Source organism: Moschus berezovskii, chromosome 7 (genome assembly GCF_049115385.1).
Source record: "Moschus berezovskii isolate FMDL1 chromosome 7, NW_MosBer_1.0, whole genome shotgun sequence".
NCBI lineage: Eukaryota > Metazoa > Chordata > Mammalia > Artiodactyla > Moschidae > Moschus > Moschus berezovskii.
In genome coordinates this window covers 76,769,499-76,789,068 of record NC_142466.1, presented here as the reverse complement: position 1 = coordinate 76,789,068, position 19,570 = coordinate 76,769,499, and the positions used below count along the sequence as shown (strand labels likewise).

Below are 19,570 nucleotides of genomic sequence, written 5' to 3'. Positions count from 1 at the left end.
CCTGAGGCTTCACATAGGGCCAGGCACATGCACGCAGCCAACCTGTAACTCTATTGAGTGATAATGAGACTGTCACCAAACACGACAGGGCTCCTAATGAGGGGTCAGTAGTTTATTCCCTCAGTATGTAGAAGACTTAGTGCTTCACTGATCAGCTCAGCTCTGGGACCATAAATAAATCATTCTGCCTTTCCTGGCTTTAGTGTGTTCATCTGTGGGCTTCCCAGGTGGTAGACAACCCACCTGCCAATGCCAGAGACATAAGAGATGCGGGTCCGATCCCTGGGTCACGAAGATCCTCTGGAGAAGGGCATGGTAATCCACTCCAGTATTCTTGCCTGGAGAATCCCATGGACAGAGAAGCCTGGCGGGTTACAGTCCATGGGGTCGCAAAGAGTCAGACACGCCTGAAGTAACTTCGCATGCACCCACATGTTCATTTGTGAAAGGGGACTAATACAGCCTATCTTGCTCCTCTCTCCAAATTGTTGTAAAGATCCAATGACATCACGATGTGCAAGTTCAATCGTCATGATTATCATCATGGACTTCACCCCCCAGGGCACCTCTTTCCACTGGCTAGGAATAGGACCCAGACTCCCCCATTCTGTCTGTATCTGAGTTAAAGCTCTCCGAGAACCATGGGTGATGGAGAAGCCCATGGGAGCCACTCCTGTGTGTGCCTTCTCTTCTCCTCCTTCTGGCCCCTCAGCTGCAGGGGAAGGACAAGATTCACTCTGCCCTTTGTGTGCCAGGCACAGCCGTGCCAGGGACGGGTGGGGATGGTTGCCCAGCTGCCCAGGCCACCCTCCCCACCCCCACTGCTTGTCTTCCCACACACTGGCATGGGGAGGGCAGCACGGGCAGCTGGACGGGCAGTAGCAAGTGAGCATCCAAGGGCAGGGGCACCCCTGGCTGGGAGAACATGGACTTACCCTCACACCAGAGAATCCCTGTCTGGCAGAGGCTAGGGACAGCTGGGAAAGCCTCTTCTACCCAGTGATCTTGGCTTTCTGGACTGATGGGAAGAGCACTGAACTGGGAGCCCATTCGCCTGACTGTGCCTGTGAGCTCTGGGGATTATCATCCTCCCCCCACACACATACCCTTGGGAGATGACGTAGTAGAGAGCAGCAGTTCTCAAACTTGTTGGCTTCAGGAACCTTAACACTTAAAAGTAGTGAGGACCCCAAAGCACTTCTGTTTCTGTGACTTACAGCCATCGATATTTACCATATTGACATTTACTAAGAAATTTAAACAGATGAATTAATTTAGTTAAAATAACCCTGAATATTCATTGGAAGGACTGATGCTAAAGTTGAAACTCCAGTACTTTGGCCACCTATTGCAAAGAGCTGATTCACTGGAAAAGACCTGGGTTGCTGGGAAAATCTGGGGGCGGGAGGAGAAGGGGGTGACAGAGGATGAGATGTTTGGATGGCATTACTGACTCAATGGACATGAGTTTGAGCAAACTCAGGCAGATAGTGAAGAACAGGGAAACGTAGCGTGCTGCATTTCATGGGGTTGCAAAGAGTCAGACACGACTTAACGACTGAATAATAACGTTTTGTAGCACACATAACATAAAATATGTAATGAAATTAACTACAAAACAAAAAAAATATGGAGTAGGGCATCATTGTTTTACATTTTTGCAAATTTCTTTAATTTCATAGAAGATACGTCTTGCAACCTCTGGAAAATTCCAGGGTACTTCCATAAGAGCGTGAAAATGAAAAGGGCAAATAATGCCTTAACATGATTAGGAAAATTGTTTTGACCTCAAAGACTCCCTGGAAGGTCCTCAGACCCCTGGGCTCCCTGGACCAGACTTTGAAAACCCCTCGTGTAGAACAGTTGTTGACTCTGGAGTCAGGTAGTGTGTGCTCTCTCACTCATCGTGTCCGACTCTTTGTGACCCCATGGACTGTAGCTTGCCAGGCTCCTCTGTCCTTGGGATTCTCCAGACAAGAATACAGGAGTGGGTAGTCTATCGCTTCTCCAGGGGATTTTTCCAGCCCAGGAATCAAACCAGAGTCTCCTGCATTGCAGGCGGATTCTTTACCAGCTGAGCTACCAGGGAAGCCCAGGGAGTCAGGCAGAGTGCGTTTTAAATCCCTGCTGTCACTTTCTTTTTCGGGTTCTACAGGTCTCACTTTCCTTATCTGCAAAAGGTGATTAATAACAAAGACCTCAAAAGGTTGAGGCGATTAAGTACACAGAGTACGCAGCATGCTAGTAGATGTGATAACAAGGTTGGCTGCTTTCGTCTGCATTTGGGCTTTAGTTTCCTCCTTTGTTAAACCAAGGGCTGGACTGGAAATGCCCAAGGCTGTTCCCAGTACCCAGGACCACAGACTGTGCCTCATGAGGAATGTTCTGGATTTTCACACATTGCCATTCCAACTCCAATGATATTTCCCCTTTAGGTTCGCACAGACACAAAGGCACATTCTGTTGACTAGCCTTCGGAGATGTGAACAGATACACGCACGTCACTTATGACACATGGCATGACCACGAACTCTGCTTACAGGCCGCCGAGGGCCAAGATAGAAGCACAGAGGCACATAGATCCAAAGCGTAGAAATGCCTGCCCCGGGGAATGTCCGTGCAGAGACAAGTGTGCACGCGTGAAGGTTGCACAAGGAGACCTTGCACGCGCGCGCGCGCACACACACACATACACACGCCCTCGCGCCCAGCCGCTTTGGGTGCCAGGCCGGTGAGCAGATGGCCCCGGAGACCGCCTGCAGGGCGCGCAGCGGCCGACCCGGGCGCAACCACTCCTCTCCGTGGCTACTCCCCTCCCCACCCCGGGGACTCCCCCGCTCTGCCCTGCGCGCCCCCGCCGCCCGCCGCAGTCCGCGTCCGCCCAACCTGTCAGCCCTCGGCTCGGTCCCGGGCTCCGCGCATCTCTGCATCTCTCAGAGTGCTCGGCTGTCGGGAGCGAGCAGGGGCGGGGACGGCCGCCGGCGCCCGAGGATCAGAGGAGTAGCTCTGCAGAGGACAGCCAGGGGGGCCCTCGCTGTCACAGCGGCTGCCCGGGAGCGCCCGCCCGGGGTGGCCGGGAGCGGTGGGGCGGGGGCCGCGAGCTCGCAGGCAGCATGGCGGGGCTGCAGGCCAGGCGGGTCTCGGGGCTCCGGCTGCTGGCGCTGTCTACCCTGGGCCTCTGCCTAATGCTGCAAGTCGGCGCCAAGAGACCCCCCAAGACGCCCCCCTGCCCCCCGAGTTGCTCCTGCACTAGGGACACGGCCTTCTGCGTGGACTCTAAAGCAGTGCCCAGGAACCTACCCTCCGAGGTCATCTCTCTGTGAGTGCTCTGGACTGGGGTGCGGTTGGGTGGGGGAGCTGGAAAGAAGAAGGTAAAAACCCTGCTCTGGGGAGAACTCCTGCTTCCTCTCTACAGAGTGTGAGGACCAGGAGGAGTCCAGGGGTCCTCAGGAACTGGAGATTCAAGGCAGCAGCCTGGCTGGGAGTTCTGCAGTCATGCTGGGGAAAGCAGCCATGGCTGGAAAAGCAAGTGTTTATGGCCAAGAATGAATCATCACCACCATCAGCATTAATGAGACCTACTGTGTGCAGGCGCTGGACTTGGAGGGAGGGGATTGTTTACATGAGCATGGAGGCCCCTGCCTGTGATGTCATACCAAGGACAGAAGGCCTCTTAGAGGGGGAAGGTGGCAGAAGGGGAAGGGAGGAAGGGAGATACACTACCATGCCCTGGCACGGGTGGACGCCTGCCACTGGTCTCGCCAGCACTCTGCACGGGGCCAGCCAGCCTGTCACTTGCAGCAAACAGCCTCAGGGACTAGATAGGCTGTGTGGTTGGTCCCTGAGGGCAAGATGCTAATCCATCTACCCATCCCAGTGCGCCATCCCTCAACAGCACCCATAACACTGTGGGTGTTTGGATGATGAAGCAGGTATGGGTAATGGAACCTTCTTTTGGCCGAAGTCCTCGGTGCTCAGGAGTCAGTAGTGGAGGATGATAATGAGCTTGTGAGAAGGGAAAGATAGCCTCAGGTTGGGGGGGGGGAGCCAGGTGACATGGGGAGTTTCCAAGGCGAGTGTATACAGAAGACATTGCCCTGTCCACTTCATGCCATCCCAGCACAATCCTGTATTCTCCCCTTGGTTACTGACCCTCAGATGTCCCCTGCAGGACGCTGGTGAATGCTGCCTTCTCGGAGATCCAGGATGGAGCGTTTTCCCACCTGCCACTGCTGCAGTTCCTGTATGGACAGGGCCTCTCTGAAGGGCAGGGTTGGGTTGGGCAGGGGAAGGGAAGGCTCTCAGACTGGGAAGAGGGGAGAGGAGAGTGGTTCTAAGTTGCCTGTGGAGGTCAAGGTGCAGGTGTCCTTTACTCTTGCTCCAAAAGGAGAGCCACAAACAGTGAAGCAGTAGAGAGTCCAGAGGGGCGCAGAGAGCAGCAGTTTGGGGAAGGAAGGTCCTGGTTGCATGCAAAAGCAAAGAAGGGGGATATATGGGGCCCAGTTAAGAATGGACTTGTGTCCTCTGGAGACCCCAAAGAATTGGGTGCAGTAGTTTGGGCTGGAGCCAGAGGGTGGACAGTGCAGGTGAGAGAGGTCACCTTAGAGACAAGTGACCCTAAGGATCAGGGTTTGAAGAGAGAGCCTGAAGCTGAAAGGGAGGGAAGACAGGAGGGTCTGGAATTCTAAATGGAGCTATTTATGCTTGAATCCCCAGTCAGAAGAAAAGATAAACGTGGTTATCTTCAAACTTGCCATTGGTCTGAGAGGAACTAGAGTGAGCTGGGTGAGGGTGGGAGGCAGAACGGTGGGGAAGGACCCAACTTGACAGGAGAGATATGCCCTAGGAGCAAATGGGGGCCCTGGGAGCTTCTGGGACCAGAGCAGATTCCCGCCTGGACTTGCCACCCAGGCTGCTCCCAGACTCTATGCTAGGGTCCCCAGGGTGGGAGGCATGGCTTGGGGGTGAGGCAACTGGCTGGGAGCTGGCACAGCAGGCGTGCCCTTGGAAACGCTAATCCGCCTTTGTCTCTGCAGGTTACTCAATTCCAACAAGTTTACACTGATTGGAGACAATGCCTTCACAGGACTGTCACACCTGCAGTACCTGTGCGTGGGAAGGAAAGGGGAATTGGGAGGAGGGCTGAGAACAGAGATGGAGTAAGGAGGGCTGGAGTGGGGGCGGTGGGAAGAGAGCCCTTGAATCCTCTGACTGCAGGGCCCAAGCAAAAGGTCATTTCATCCATCCCTCTGCGTAAACCATCCCGCTTGGATGCCTGTCACCACAGGCTTCATGTCCAGATTCAGAATGAAAGCCTGCCTTAGGGTCATGGGCTGGAATCTAGGAGGGCCATAGGGAAGTAGCTGGGGTTGGGGGAAGTGGTCTGGAATGCTGAATGGCAACTGAAATAAGTTCTTGTTTTCTCCAGCTTCATTGAGAACAATGACATCTGGGCATTATCCAAGTTTACCTTCCGAGGACTCAAGTCTTTGACACACCTGTGAGTACATCACGCACATACACTGGCCCAAAGCCCCCTGTCTCCTGTGGCCTTTGGCCTTGGGCATAACCTTCAGGTGGGTGACCCAGAGGTCTGTCTTTCAGCTCATTGGCCAACAATAACCTGCAGACACTGCCTAGAGACATCTTTCGGCCCCTGGACATCCTGAGTGACTTGTAAGGCCTGAGTCCTACCTTTTGTTGACAATGGCACAGAGGGGCGTAGCCCTGGAGGGAGCAGTGTGGGAGCCAGAATTGGAAGATCATAAGGTCTTGACAGGTTGGGAGGGTTTAGGTTTGGGCGGAGGAGAAGGCTAGGTTGATTTATACAGAGATTGGTAACCTTTCAAGTTGAGGTTCTTCAAGGCATTTATGGGCCCTCTTAAAATGCATGCAAGACATGATGTGTATATTTTTTCCAATTTGGGGAGTATTTTATTTTTTAATCTATTTTTAAATGGAGGATAATTTCTTTAAAAAGTTGTGTTGGTTTCTGCTGTACAACAATGTGAATCAGCTCTGTGCATGCAAAGTTGCTTCAGTCATGTCTGACTCTTTGCCACCCTATGAACTGTAGCACACCAGGCTCCTCTGTCCATAGGATTCTCCAGGCAGGAATGCTGGAGTGGGTTGCCATGCCCTCCTCCAGTGTATCTTCCCCACCCAGGGATCAAACCCTCACCTCTTCTGTCTTTTGCATCGGCAGACGTTTCTTTGCCACTAGCGCCCCTGGGAAACCAATCAGTACACCTATGTCTTCTCCCTCTTGAGCCTCCTTCCTATGGTGTACGTTTTGAACATGTGCTTTTTAAACATATGTTTGATTTGAATCTGTGTTAAAGTCCAGTAGCATAGCCACAATCACTGATCATTATTTCTACAAGAAAACAAAAGCCCCAGACTGAGGAAGGTTTGGAGGAACGGGGATGAAACAGATAGATGTGGAGGTCATACGTGGGAAAAAGCACCTGGCCAAGGAGGCAAGTAGGGGCTGAAACTCAGCCTGTATTCTCCTGGTCAAGCACGTGTCTGCGAGGCTGAGCCCACCCCGTGGGGGACCTTTCTCTAACCGGCCCAAAGATGCCACATGAGCAACCAGCAGCAGCCTTGCCAATACAACCTAGAGGGCCTGGGTGGGCAGAGCAGCTGAGAGCCTGCCCCTCTCTGTGCCTCCTCCATCACCCTCATGATCCAGGGACCTGCGGGGCAACTCGCTCAATTGTGACTGCAAGGTGAAATGGCTGGTGGAGTGGCTGGCACACACCAACACCACGGTGGCGCCCATCTACTGCGCCAGCCCACCCCGCTTCCAGGAGCACAAGGTGCAGGATCTACCGCTGCGTGAGTTCGACTGCATCACCACAGGTAGCAGATGCCCCACCTTGGGCATCAGGCTGGGTCTCCCCTGGGATGCTCCCGGTGCCCTGCCTTGCCAGTCGAGTAGCCCTTACCCTTCTCCCTAACCTAACCCTAACCCCTAACCCCTCATCCCTGCAGATTTTGTGCTGTACCAGACGCTGTCCTTCCCAGCAGTGTCAGCCGAGCCCTTCCTCTACTCCAGCGATCTCTATTTGGCTCTGGCCCAGCCAGGAGCCAGCGCTTGCACCATCCTCAAGTGGGACTACGTTGAAAGGCAGCTTCGAGACTATGATAGAATCCCAGGTACCTAGGCCTGGCCTGGCTGTGGTGGCCCTGAGGGTGGGGTGGGCTCTGTTGTTCCTCTTCCTTGAGTTCCTACAGGTGGAAGGATAGATGAGACCGAGTCTCTGCCCACAAGATGAACTTTTCTAGTCTTTGGTTGGGGGCGGGGATTTGATACATACACAGATAACATCCACATAATACATAGGTGCTAGGAGGAAGATATGACCACAATGCTCTGGGTGCCAAAGGAGAGGCCTACCCTGGGCAATCAGGGAAGGTTTCCTGGTAGAGGGGATGCCTAAGCTGAATCATATATATACATATATTATTTATTTATTTTAATTTTGGCTGTGCTGGGTCTTCGTTGCTGCATGGGCTTCTCATTGCAGTGGCTTCCCTTACTGTGGAGCACAGGCTCTAGAGCATGCAGGCTTTAGCAGCTGTGGCACGGATGGGCTCAGCACAGGTAGGCTCAGGAGTTGCAGCTCCCAGGCTCTAGAGCACAGGCTTAATAGCTGTGGTGCACTGGGTTAGTTGCTCCGAAGCCTGTGGGATCTTCCTGGATTAGGGATAGAACCTGTGTCTCCTGCACTGCCAGATGATTCTTTACCACTGAGTCTTTGTACACAATAAACTGACATGATGGTTATTCAGTTGGTCAATCTCTAGCAACACCTATTTTGTGCTCAGTGTAAGCTTATATTGGAACTCTGGGGTCAAAGGCAAAGGGAGGGTGATGGTAAGATGGATTCTTAGCTATGAGACTATGAGAAAGCATTGAGCACACGATGGACATTCAGCAGGGAGAGAATACTGTAGCAGAGAGCCTTAGTCCGAGGGGCCCGACTCTTTTCTGAGGGTGTGGCGTGGGGCCCCCTAACACCACTCCCCTCCACCTGCAGCACCCTCTGCAGTGCACTGCAAGCCGATGGTGGTGGACAGCCAGCTGTACGTGGTGGTGGCCCAGCTGTTTGGGGGCTCTTACATTTACCACTGGGACCCTAACACCACGCGCTTCACCAAGCTGCAGGACATTGACCCTCAGCGCGTGCGCAAGCCCAACGACCTTGAGGCCTTCCGCATCGACGGCGACTGGTACTTCGCTGTGGCCGACAGCTCCAAGGCGGGTGCCACCAGCCTCTACCGCTGGCACCAGAACGGCTTCTACTCCCACCAGGCCCTGCACCCCTGGCACCGTGACACTGACCTGGAATTCGTGGATGGTGAGGGAAAGCCGCGCCTGATCGTGTCCAGCAGTTCGCAGGCTCCCGTCATCTATCAGTGGAGTCGCACCCAGAAGCAGTTTGTGGCTCAGGGCGAGGTGACCCAGGTGCCCGATGCCCAGGCAGTGAAACACTTCCGTGCGGGCCGCGATAGCTACCTGTGCCTCAGCCGTTACATCGGGGACTCCAAGATCCTGCGCTGGGAGGGTGCCCGCTTCTCTGAGGTGCAGGCCCTGCCCTCCCGGGGCTCGCTGGCCCTGCAGCCCTTCCTGGTGGGCGGCCGCCGCTACCTGGCACTAGGCAGCGACTTCTCCTTCACACAGATCTACCAGTGGGATGAGGGGAGGCAGAAGTTTGTACGGTTCCAAGAGTTGGCAGTGCAGGCCCCCCGGGCTTTCTGCTACATGCCGGCTGGGGATGCCCAGCTGCTCCTGGCGCCCAGCTTCAAGGGACAGACACTGGTATACCGACACGTGGTGGTGGACCTCAGTGCCTAGGGGGGTGCAGGGGCCTCGGGGTTCCTCGGGCAATGCCGGAAGCTGGGTGGGAGCCTCCAGGTAAGCCACATATGTGCTTGTGGGAAGACACAGCCCATCCACACACGTGCACGCACGTGTACGCACCCCAGTGAGCATGGGCCGCACCATGAACTATAGCCCAGGGATGCCCCTTAATCTTCACTGGAATCAGCATGAAGACATGTATATGCAGCGCCCAGTGCCCTCCCCCATACGGATGCCTGTTCACCCCGCCCTGGCTCTGCTGCCTTCCACATGCTCTGGCCTGGGGAGGGGTCCTGGGAGGGAGGGAGAGAGGCTGAACTGCCCCCTCCTGTTCTTCGGCTTATCCTTCTGGCCCTCTGGTCTTTCCTGTCGGTGCTCCGGGTGTCTACTTACCCACTCATGTTCCGCATCGCAGCCCATGGCCACATCCTTCACACCGCCGGGTGCACTCTCCATGCCACGCGCCCTCCGCAGGCACGTGTGGACATGGACACGCTACTTTGGTGACATGCACACACATCTGTCTCCGTGTGCACATGTACAGCTTCAGTGCTTCGTGAAGGAGGTCTCCTCCGTGACCTTGCCTCTCTTCCTGGAGGGGCACATAGTACCGGTCCTCCTCCAGTCACCCCCTGGTGTGCTCACCCCATGGCTGATAGTGATGGGAATGGTGGTACCAGCCTCTGGGTACCAGCCGGACTTCCTGGGGGGCAAAGTCCCTCTGCCCAAAGCAATAACAATAGCCGCCGACCCTGACTTCTTCCCAGCGCTGTCCCTGTTCTCACTGGAGTTTCCTTCTCTCACCCTGAATCTGGTTCACTGGGGGGACAGGAGACCACCCAGGTAAAGGCCTTCTGCTTTTCTTTCCTGTAGCTGCCCCTGCCTCTGACCACCCTCTGGGTTCAGCCCTACCTTTGGGACATGGATCCTGTGCTGCGTGGGCTCCTTTGGGTGTGTCCAAGGGCTTGCCAAGCAACTGCGGTATCTGGGCAGGTGCCAGGAGTGGAGAGCACCCTGGGGGCCCTGGCACCCCTCTTTACTACATAGACACACCCCAAGAGCTGAGTCTCATAGCAAGGAGGGAGGGAGGGTCCTGAGGAAGCGGCCCCTGACAGCCAAGCTTCTGCTGCCCTCTGCTGTACATTGGGAATAGAAGGCTCTGAGATGAAGAGCTGGTGGGGGAGGCGCAGGGTGGGGAGGCTCTTCCCTGTGCTCAGATAGTGTGAGGGCCCCCAGGTAGCAAGATGCCTAGAGGCACTTGGGGGCAATGATCTGATTCACTTGCTTCAAATAAAAATCCCACCCCACTGACCGGCTCTCAGGTATCCAATAGCGATGATCGGCAGCTCCTATTTCCTTAAGAACAAAGCTGTGTTTTCTGTCCCTGATGCTTGGAGGGGACCAGCATCAGATGTCAGACCCCCTTCCTCCCTGCTCCCCTACCTCTAAGGAAGGAGTAAGCATCCCAAGGTCAGCTAGTGCTGGGATCAGGAGTTCACACTGATGACACTCAGGTACTGGGCAAGTGTGACTTGTCTCCATCACCTGGGGCTGACTCACGGCCAAGTGTTCCTGGAGATCACAGTCTTGGGACCCACTGAGATCAGAGTCTGTCCCTCGGTCAGGTCAAGTCAAACCAATAGGGCTAAGGACAAGCTCAGTGGTTGGCCTCCTCTCCATCCCCCTCTGCTGGACAAACATGCATCATGGCTGCCACCCTTGGACCTGGTGTGAGATTTCAAGCAAGTGGACTGATTTCCCCTGAGCTGAGCATCTCTTTCTGTAAAGTAGATAATAAAACCTACTTTGCCCGATCCTGATTGTACCACTTACTAGCTGGGAGGTCTCAAGCATGTTTCTTCACCTATCTGAATCTCAGTTTCCTCATCTAAAAAATGTGGTTAACCATGCTACCTACCTGACAGGGTTAGTGTGAGATTTGAATGCATTAGATTTCTAATATGTTGATGTATGTATGGAAACAGTGAAAGATTTTATTTTCTTGGGCTCCAAAATCACTGTGGATGGTGACTCCAGCCATGAAATTAAAAGATGCTTGTTCTTTGGAAGGAAAGCTATGACAAACCTAGACAGCATATTAAAAAGCAGAGCCATCACTTTGCCGACAAAGGTCCATATAGTCAAAATGATGGTTTTTCCAGTAGTCTTGTACCAATGTGAGAGTTGGACCATAAAGAAAGTTAAGCAACAAAGAATTGATGCTTTCTAATTGTGGTGCTGGAGAAGACTCTTGAGAGTCCCTTGGACAGCAAGGAGATCAAACCAGTCAATCCTAAGGGAAATCAAACCTGAATAATCATTGAAAGGACTGATGCTGAAGCTCCAATACTTTGGCTACCTGATGTGAAGAGTAAACTCATTCGAAAAGACCCTGATGCTGGGAAAGATCAAAGGCAAAAGGAGAAGGGAGCGGCAGAGGATGAGATGGTTAGATTGCATCAGTGACTCAATGGACATGAGTTTGAGCAAACTCTGGGAGATAGTGAAGGACAGAGAAGCCTGGCATGCTGCAGTCTATGGGGTCGCAAAGAGTCGGACACAATTGAGCTACTGAACAACAATGTTATATGTATGACCCTTAGAATCGTGTGTCTGGCACAAAGTTAAGACTTTGTTGGTTGTAGGACTCTTTGAGATACCCAAGTGTCTCACAGAAGACTGTTTAATTGCAGGGAGAAGGCTGATCTTTGAGGAGACCTGCATTCTATGGATTAGGATTCCCACCCATCTTCAGTCTCAGAGCCCCTGTTGTTGTTGTTTAGTCACTAGATCATGTCCGACTCTTTGCGACCCCATGGACTGCAGCACTCCAGGCTTCCCTGTCCTTCACTATCTTCACAGACCCCCGTACCCTACATCTTACCTTTAGCCTCAGATGCCCACGTCTCACAACAGGGAACCTCATAGGTGACATGTCTCGGTTTCCACCTTCTGAAACCGCATTCATGCGCTCTTGGCTTAGCAGGTACCTCTCGGGTCCCCCAGCCACACTGTCCTGGGAATGCCTGTCCTTTTTCCAATGGGATCTCATCCTGTGCCAGGGGAGAGGTTGCCAGGGAAAGTGGGTTGAGTTTTCTAGACATGTTGGCATTTTGTCACCCAGTAGAAAGATAAACATCACTCTGACTGTCGCTCCCCACCGCCCACCAGGGCACCTCCTGGGGATGGAAGACACTCCCCCTCCTGAATGCCCAGCTTTTTGCACAAGGCAGGGATGGAACCCAACGTATGCCTGCACGGTCCCCTGCCAGGGGCAGGTCATCTGTATGTCCAGAGAACTGCTTAGCAACCCAGTGTAACCGGGTGACTGTGTCAACAGCTCAGGACCAAAGGGCGTGAGAGGCAGAGTCCACTCACTCTGCCAAAGCCCAGGAGGGTAACCCCCCTCAGGGGTCAGTCTCACACCCCTCCCTGCTGAGCTCTGCTTTCAGCCACAGAACTCTGACATATTGTCTCTTACATTTTCCAAGCACAGTCATTGGGACCAAGAGTCTCCGTTTGAGAGATGGTCCCAGTTGGGTTGGCTTAGAGTGGGCACAGGGGAGCTCCTCTCCAGTGAATGGGGGTAAAGTGAGGCCTGTGATGCTGAGGTCAGGCGACTCTGGAATGCATCGAGGGTAGGGGAGGAGAGGCAGATCTGCAGCAAGTACAGAAGGCTGCTGGAGGTTCACATGCACACAGTCAGCCCAGGCAGCCTTCCTTCCAGAAAAATCTATGTCCCTTCCCTTTTCTGCACTTCCCCACCCAGCTCCTCCTGAGCTGTCCAGAGGATCAATCACATTCTTCTACCCCAAGAAGACAAGGGTATTTTTCACCTTTGTTACAGTGTTGCATGGTGGTCAGGACCTTCCTGCCTGCACCTTAGCCCTGGATGGTTCTTGTTCCTTCAGTCTAGGTGGGGGCTCCAACTAGTGTGAGCAGGTGGGGGCAGAGAGAAGGAGGCATCAGGGCCTCGGGGGAGTTTCTCCTGTGGGCCGGTTTCACTGCAAGCTCTCCCACTCAGTAGTACCAATAAAGCTGATGATCATAATTATGACTGTATAATCACTGAGTGTTTATTTATTCCCAAGAAGCCTCCTTTCCCTGGTCTCCATCATTAGCTACTCCGTCCTTTTGATAGATGGTGAGGGTTAACTATGGCTGTAATAAAAAGTAATAACTGCCCAAGTTTCCTGCCCCCACAGCTTTGGGCAGCTCTGCTGTCACCCTCATTTTAGTTCTGTGAGGCAGTGAAGAGGCTGTGCTGGATCAGGGGAGGGTGATGTGTTCCCCGTGTCCAGAAGGAGGAATGGGGCACCTAGCAGAAGAGATACAAAGAATGTAACCCCACCTGCAAAGCTGTAGAAGCAGCAAAGATTGCCTTCTTTTGTTTTTTCAAAAATAATTTTTATTGAAATAGATATATGGTTTCCCTGGTGGCTCAGATGGTAAAGAATCTGTTGGCAATGAGGGAGACCAGGGTTCAATCCCTCGATCAGGAAGATCCCCTGGAGAAGGGAATGGCTACCCACTCCAGTATTCTTGCCTGGAGAATTCCATGGACAGAGGAGCCTGGTGGCTACAGTCCACGGGGTCACAAAGAGGTGGACATAACTGAGTGACTACCACTTTCATATATATATATATATATATATATATATATATATATATATATATATATATATCTCAGTTGAGTGACATATATACTAATATATAAGTTACAATGTTGCAAGTCTTCTCTTTTAGCCTCCCACCTTCTTCCAGATACATACCTTCCTCCTAGAGGTGCTTTCCCGTTACCTGTCCCTTAAAGCTGCCCTCAAAAGAAGACTGAGCCAAACATTTGTTTATCGTCCACCATCAAACACCATCAGGTGCCCTTGAACAGGTTACTTTCCACCATTGAGCCTGCTTCCTAAATGGTAAAAAGGGGGTCTTGTAAAGTTCAAGCCTTGCGCTCAAAAATTCGCTACAAAGTGGCGATTCTTGATACTAAAGCTCTCAGGGATATCTGTGCTCTTGACTCACAAAAATAGGTGAAATTTCAAACTTTGGGGGAAGATGGATCGAGGACTTCACCCAGAATCTCTCAAATCTGCCTGCCCAGGGACGTGGGAGAAGTCAACTCCTGCAGCCCACCCTTCAGGGTGAGATGGGATGGGGGTGATGAGTCCCTCATATTCCCTCTCCTCCAAGTCCTCTCCGCTTTCCGTCTAGGTCAACTCAGCATCTTTGAAGGGCTTATCCATCTCCTGACCTAGTGCTTGCAAGAGCCAGATTTTCTGGCTCTCAGCCATACCTTTAGTTCTCGACTAAGCCTCTAACCCGGGACCTCCACCCATCTCACGCCCATTCCCATCTTACAGAGGGCGGGAAAACGAGGTAAAAGACGGGAGCCAGTAAAGAGCCCTGTAAAGTCAAGACTCCGAATTTCCATCGTTTCTTCCTCCCCCGGCCCCACCTTTTTGTTTTCGCTTCCCACCTCCAAATTTCCCATTCTGAGGGCTACTCCAACCTATGGGCCCCAGCCGCGAGCCGGCTGAGCATCGCCACTTTAAGGGGCAGGCCTCTCGCCTCCCTGACCTCGCCCCGCCCCCTCCGGGGCCTCTCTGCGCCTGCGCGCCGCGCCGGAGACCAGGGGTTGGGCAGCGCCCAGTTCCGTGCAACTTTCAAGTGAGTTGCAAACTCCGCCCCGAAGCCGGTGCCGGTGGCCCGGCGCACTGAGGTCCCGGGGGCCCGCACGAGCGCGGGCTGCGACCAGCCACCCCTGGCCCAGGACCCGCAGCGCCCCTGGCAAGGGCCGAACGCTTCGTTCTCCGGAGCAGGAAGTGCGGGTCAGAGCTGTAACTGCCAGAGCGGCGCGGCGGGGCGGAAGAGCGCGCTGGCGGGTACCGGCTCCCGAGGCGGTCTTGCCTGCCCCGGCCCGCTCAACTCCCCTTTCTTCAGGCTCGCCGCACCGCGGAGTCAGTGAGCGGCGGGCTCCGCCTCCACAGAGGGGCAAGCCTAGCGCCCCTGTGGTTCCTACACCTCCACCGTGGCGTGAGCGTCCCTCTTGGTCGTCCTCCTGGAGGGATCTCCCTTCGCTCCCGAGGCTGCAGAATGGTGTCGTGGATGATCTGCCGCCTGGTGGTGTGAGTGTGGCCTGTCAAATACTCCAAACCCGCCCCTGGGGTGGAAAGGGGGTCTTTCTGAGCTCCCTCACACCTTTCCCCCCCTTCCAACATTCACTGCAAGGGTTAACGGATTTGTGGACCTGCACAAGGCATTGCGGGCGGGGGCGCGTGCTGGTACCCCCACCCTCAAGCCTACTTGGCTGACGGCCAGGAGAAACCCCTTGCAGCCAGACACACACTGCAGGCAGGTGCGTGGGAGACAGAAGACCACAGGGCAGCCAGCAGCCCCTTGGCAGACACAAGATGTGGCATGTTGTGGGCGCTTCCCAACTGAGAAGTCATTCACGTGACTCACCATCCTGGCCTCAGCCTCCCCACTCAGTCCTGCTCGTCACCTTTCGGTACTCCAGCACCTGGCTGAAATATCTGTCTGCAACCTGGCACTGCCGGATCTGGTGGCCTTGAGCCTGATGGCACATCCAGGGGAGGAATCAGCCTGGTGCTCTCATGGCTCTGAAGCCTGCTTCCCACCCACCTTGTGCCCTCCCTGCATCATGCACCCATGGGCCACTTTTGCAGGCCTGAGCAGGCTTGGGGTGTTTGTAAACAGCAGGGTAGGGAGGTGGCCTCCAGGGCACTGACTCAGGTGCAGGTTGTGCAAGCCAAGCGGGAAGAACAGGGCAGGCACTGCCGCCTTGAACCTGGGTGGGGGGGAGGCGGCCACCTGGCAGGGGGGTGGGGAATGATGCCCCTCACACTTCTCCTCTGCTTTGGGGGCTGCTCTTCAGGCTGGTGTTTGGGATGCTGTACCCAGCTTATGCTTCCTACAAGGCTGTGAAGACCAAGAACATTCGTGAATATGTGAGTGTGGGGGTGGGCAGAAGGGCTCAGCTCAGGTGGGGGGTGTGGTAGGATTTGGCGAGGTGTGTGGGGTCCAAGCTGGCCTCCCTCTTTTTCAGGGGTATAATCTGGTGGTACATCTTGAAGCAGCATGGGCGTGGATGGAGGGTGGGTTGTTGGGGTTCTTTGTAAGATCTTGTGGGTGAAGCTGATTGAGGGTGGGTACAGGAATGAGTGGCAGTTTCTCAGAGGCAATTCTGTAAGGCCCGCCAAGTGCCAGGGGAATGCAGTGGGAAGGGCTTTCTGGAATCTTTGGACTGGGTCAGCCCGGGACAGGGGAGTTGGTAGTGCCGGTTCAGCTTCTGGCTTCTGACCTTTCCCCCTGCCCCACCCTATCCAGGTCCGATGGATGATGTACTGGATCGTCTTTGCACTCTTTATGGCGGTGGAGACCTTCACGGACATCTTTATTTCCTGGTACGGGCACCAGGGTTCTGTGGGCTGAAAGGAGGCACTGGCTCTCCCTGGCCTGGCTCCCTGGTGGACCTTGCCCCTCTGCTCTCACAGGTTCCCTTTCTACTACGAGATCAAGATGGCGTTTGTGCTGTGGCTGCTTTCGCCCTACACCAGGGGGGCCAGCATGCTTTACCGAAAGTTTGTCCACCCATCCTTGTCTCGCCATGAGAAGGTACCCCAGGGGGAGGCAGGGTGGGCAGCGTAGGGGTGGGTGCGAGGGGAGGAGCCCTGGATTTGGGGCTTCAGACACTGGGGGACATCTGGGCTCTAATCCCAGTCCTGCTGCTGTTGAACTGTGGGACCTTGACAGAGCCTTGTGTTCTTCCTCTTCTGGACTAATCAAACGGTTACTAGGTGAATGATCTTTGAAGGGTGTAAAACACCAGCTGGAAGCTGGTATGGGGATGGTGTGGGGAGCCTGGAGCGTGGTGGATCATTGAGGTGGAGGAGTGGGTGAGTGGGTGGGGAGCCCTTTGCTGTGTGGATGGGGTGGACCAGGAGGCGTGACTCCCAGTGGTTTCTCTGGGTCCATACAGGAGTGACCCGGGCGGTCCGCCTGAGCTTTCCTCCCCAACATATCGTCTGCAGGAAATCGACACCTACATTGTGCAAGCCAAGGAGCGCAGCTACGAGACAGTGCTCAGCTTTGGGAAGCGGGGCCTCAACATTGCCGCCTCTGCTGCTGTGCAGGCTGCCACCAAGGTGCCCTGGGCCCCAGCCTTCCAACAACCCTACCCCCGTCCCCAGGGCCCTTTGGGCGGGTCCAGCTCTCAGTCAGGGAGCCAAGGGATAGCAGCTGTGCATGCCAGGGAGCCGGGGTGAGAGGTGACAGGTGGGGGTGTTGGCGGGAGCATGGAGCTGAAGTTCAGACTTCCCTGGCTCTAACACTGACTGTGAGCTGCTGTTCCTTGTCTCTGGGCCCAAGCTTGCTGTTGGCGCCCCCCCCCCAGGGCTAGAAGGGTTGCCATGTTGCCTTTGGGCCTGTGCCCCAGGGATTGCTCGCAGGTCAGCCTTGATTTCCCTGGGCAGCTCCCCTGCCTGAGAACCCTTCTGCCCAAAGCCCTGCCCCCTCCATCAGGTGGTACAGCAGCTCCTGCTTCCTTGCAGAGTCAGGGTGCACTGGCCGGGAGGCTGCGGAGCTTCTCCATGCAGGACCTGCGCACCATCCCTGATGGCCCCGCCCCCACTTACCAGGATCCCCTCTACCTGGAGGACCAGGTACCTTGCCGCAGGCCACCTATCGGTGAGTGGGCAGAGGGACCCGAAACTGTGCCCCGCAGAGAGAGGAATGACTTCCTCTCCTGGGGCCGGAGGAAAGCCTGGCTCAGCTGGCCCCCGGCCCTCAGACTGTGTCAATGCCTAGCTTTGCATCCCGGCTCCTTTTCCTTCGCAGGGTACCGGGCAGGACGCCTGCGAGACAGCGATACCGACAATGAGTGTTGGTCTGACACAGAAGTGGTCCCCCAGCCACCAGCCCGGCCCCGAGAGAAGCCCCTGGGCCGCAGCCAGAGCCTGCGTGTGGTCAAGAGGAAGCCTCTGGCCCGGGAGGTTGGTGGTGAGGCAGGCACGAGGGAGGGGGCTGTCCTTTAGCCGCCGCAGCCCTGACCTTTCACAATGTGCCTGCCTTCTCTCCCCCAACAGGGCACCTCGCGCTCCCTGAAGGTTCGGACAAGGAAAAAGACTGCACCCTCAGACATGGACAGCTAGGGTCTGCGGAGCCAGGCCGGGTCTTACCTCCTGCCCTGCGGGGCGCTGGGGCCCCTCCGAGGGACCTCTGGCCGTACCAGCAGCCCTCCTGGCCCTCCTGGCTCTTGCTGACGGTTCCTGGCCACATGCAGGGCTGCACCCACGATGTACCAAAGCAGGCTGGGCTTACGGTTCTATTTATTGCCTTCGCCCCTCTACCTTCCCAGGTGTGGGACCAGAGCCCTCCCCAGGCCCCTGGAAAATGAAACCCAAAGCACCCAGCTGTGTTCCTTCCTTCCTGTCCTTCAAAGTACTTGACAGCCTGCTCCAAGGCCTGTGTGTGTGTATGGGGTTGGGGGGGGGTCGGTGCTGATTGTACGGTTTGTGTTGGTGAATGAGGCTGGGTTTGTGGAAGTTTTGATAAATAAATTCATAAAAGTGCTGCATCTCCTCTGCTTTGCAGTCCTTGTCCTCACAGCACACATTATTAACCAGCCTGCCACAGGCCAGTCGGGGCCTAGGACCAGCGCTGAAAGGCCTGAGACTACAGGAGGGCCAGATGGCCATTGACAGATAGCTGTGATGTGCAAATACTGTCGTGGAAAGCTCCTGGGGGCCTCAGAGATGGGAGAGTCGGGGGACAGCCCTGGGAGGGGACAGTCTAAGAAAGCAGTCAAGAGGAGATGGAAGCAGGCCTTCATGGGAAGTAGAAACCAGTGGGAGTGAAGGTGTGGAGGGACCTCAGGTAGCACGATAATCTCACAGGGGATTAGCTTGAGCTATGCGCAGATTAGGCCTGGGGAGGCCGATTTCTTCCAAGGGCCTGCCAGGCCTCTGGGCACCTCCGGGGGTGTCGAGGTCTGCAAACCCTCAGGTTGACGGTCGGAGCATTGCACCTCTACGGAGTGGCCACGAGAGGGCAGCAGCTGCCAGAGTCTGGTTTGCCCTCAGCTTCCAGGTCAAGGAGGGCGGGGCTTGGAGGCTGAGCAGAGCCTTGCCCCTGCAGGGGCCTGGCCGCTGGCTGGCTGGAGGGATGATACAAGAACACTGGCCCGGCCTCCCAAGGCCCTCCCTGCTGCTTGTGGTCATTGGTCCTCAGCTTGCCCCATCCTCGAATTTCTTCTGAGACCCAGGCTGTCTGCTGGCTCCACTTCATCCTTTAATCCCTGGGGCAGCCAGTGCCCAGCCCTGCCCTCTCCTGCCCTGGTCTTATTGTAGTGTCCCAGGGCTGCTCCCCTCTCCCACCCATATGCCTGCTGTCCTTTCCCACCTTTGATTAAGTCAAGAGATGGGGGAGTGTCAGGTGGGAAAAGGGGATATGGGGTAGTCACCCAGGGTGACCTGAGGAGTGTGGATTAACTCTTGGTGTGGGGATTATCCGGGTTTATTCAGGAGAGGTACTTAATCTGCTGGGTGGCTTAGCTCCTCACAGATTGGTGTTCAGTGATTTCCTATCTTGGTGTTCCCTTGCATCATGGGGTTGCCTTATCTCTTCATTTATTCATTCAAAAAATCTTTATTGAGCATCTGCCAGGTACTAGGCATG

General features: G+C 55.0%; 2 protein-coding genes across 4 annotated transcripts; both read left to right on the top strand.

Annotated features, from left to right (window-relative positions):
* The first annotated feature begins 2,943 nt into the window (after positions 1-2,943).
* On the top strand, positions 2,944-10,673 carry LGI3 (leucine rich repeat LGI family member 3). Its single transcript, XM_055427901.2, has 8 exons — positions 2,944-3,319; positions 4,172-4,243; positions 5,037-5,108; positions 5,429-5,500; positions 5,605-5,676; positions 6,695-6,864; positions 6,997-7,161; positions 8,046-10,673. Exons 1-8 carry the CDS (start codon positions 3,114-3,116, stop codon positions 8,861-8,863), a joined length of 1,647 nt encoding a protein of 548 aa, XP_055283876.1. The 5' UTR covers positions 2,944-3,113; the 3' UTR covers positions 8,864-10,673.
* Positions 10,674-14,494: 3,821 nt separating this feature from the next.
* REEP4 (receptor accessory protein 4) lies at positions 14,495-18,466 on the top strand. 3 transcript variants are annotated; one of them, XM_088838014.1, is made up of 8 exons: positions 14,495-15,000; positions 15,771-15,843; positions 16,223-16,299; positions 16,390-16,510; positions 16,927-17,040; positions 17,417-17,581; positions 17,732-17,892; positions 17,984-18,466. In XM_088838014.1, the coding sequence occupies exons 1-8, from the start codon at positions 14,969-14,971 to the stop codon at positions 18,288-18,290; spliced, it is 1,050 nt and encodes a 349-aa protein (XP_088694140.1). In that variant the 5' UTR covers positions 14,495-14,968; the 3' UTR covers positions 18,291-18,466. The 3 variants fall into 3 exon arrangements, with proteins under 3 accessions (XP_088694140.1, XP_055283147.1, XP_088694141.1); XM_055427172.2 differs by having other exon boundaries at positions 17,446-17,581; positions 17,732-17,886; positions 17,980-18,185; XM_088838015.1 differs by lacking the exon at positions 17,732-17,892 and having other exon boundaries at positions 17,446-17,581; positions 17,980-18,466.
* Positions 18,467-19,570: the final 1,104 nt, after the last annotated feature.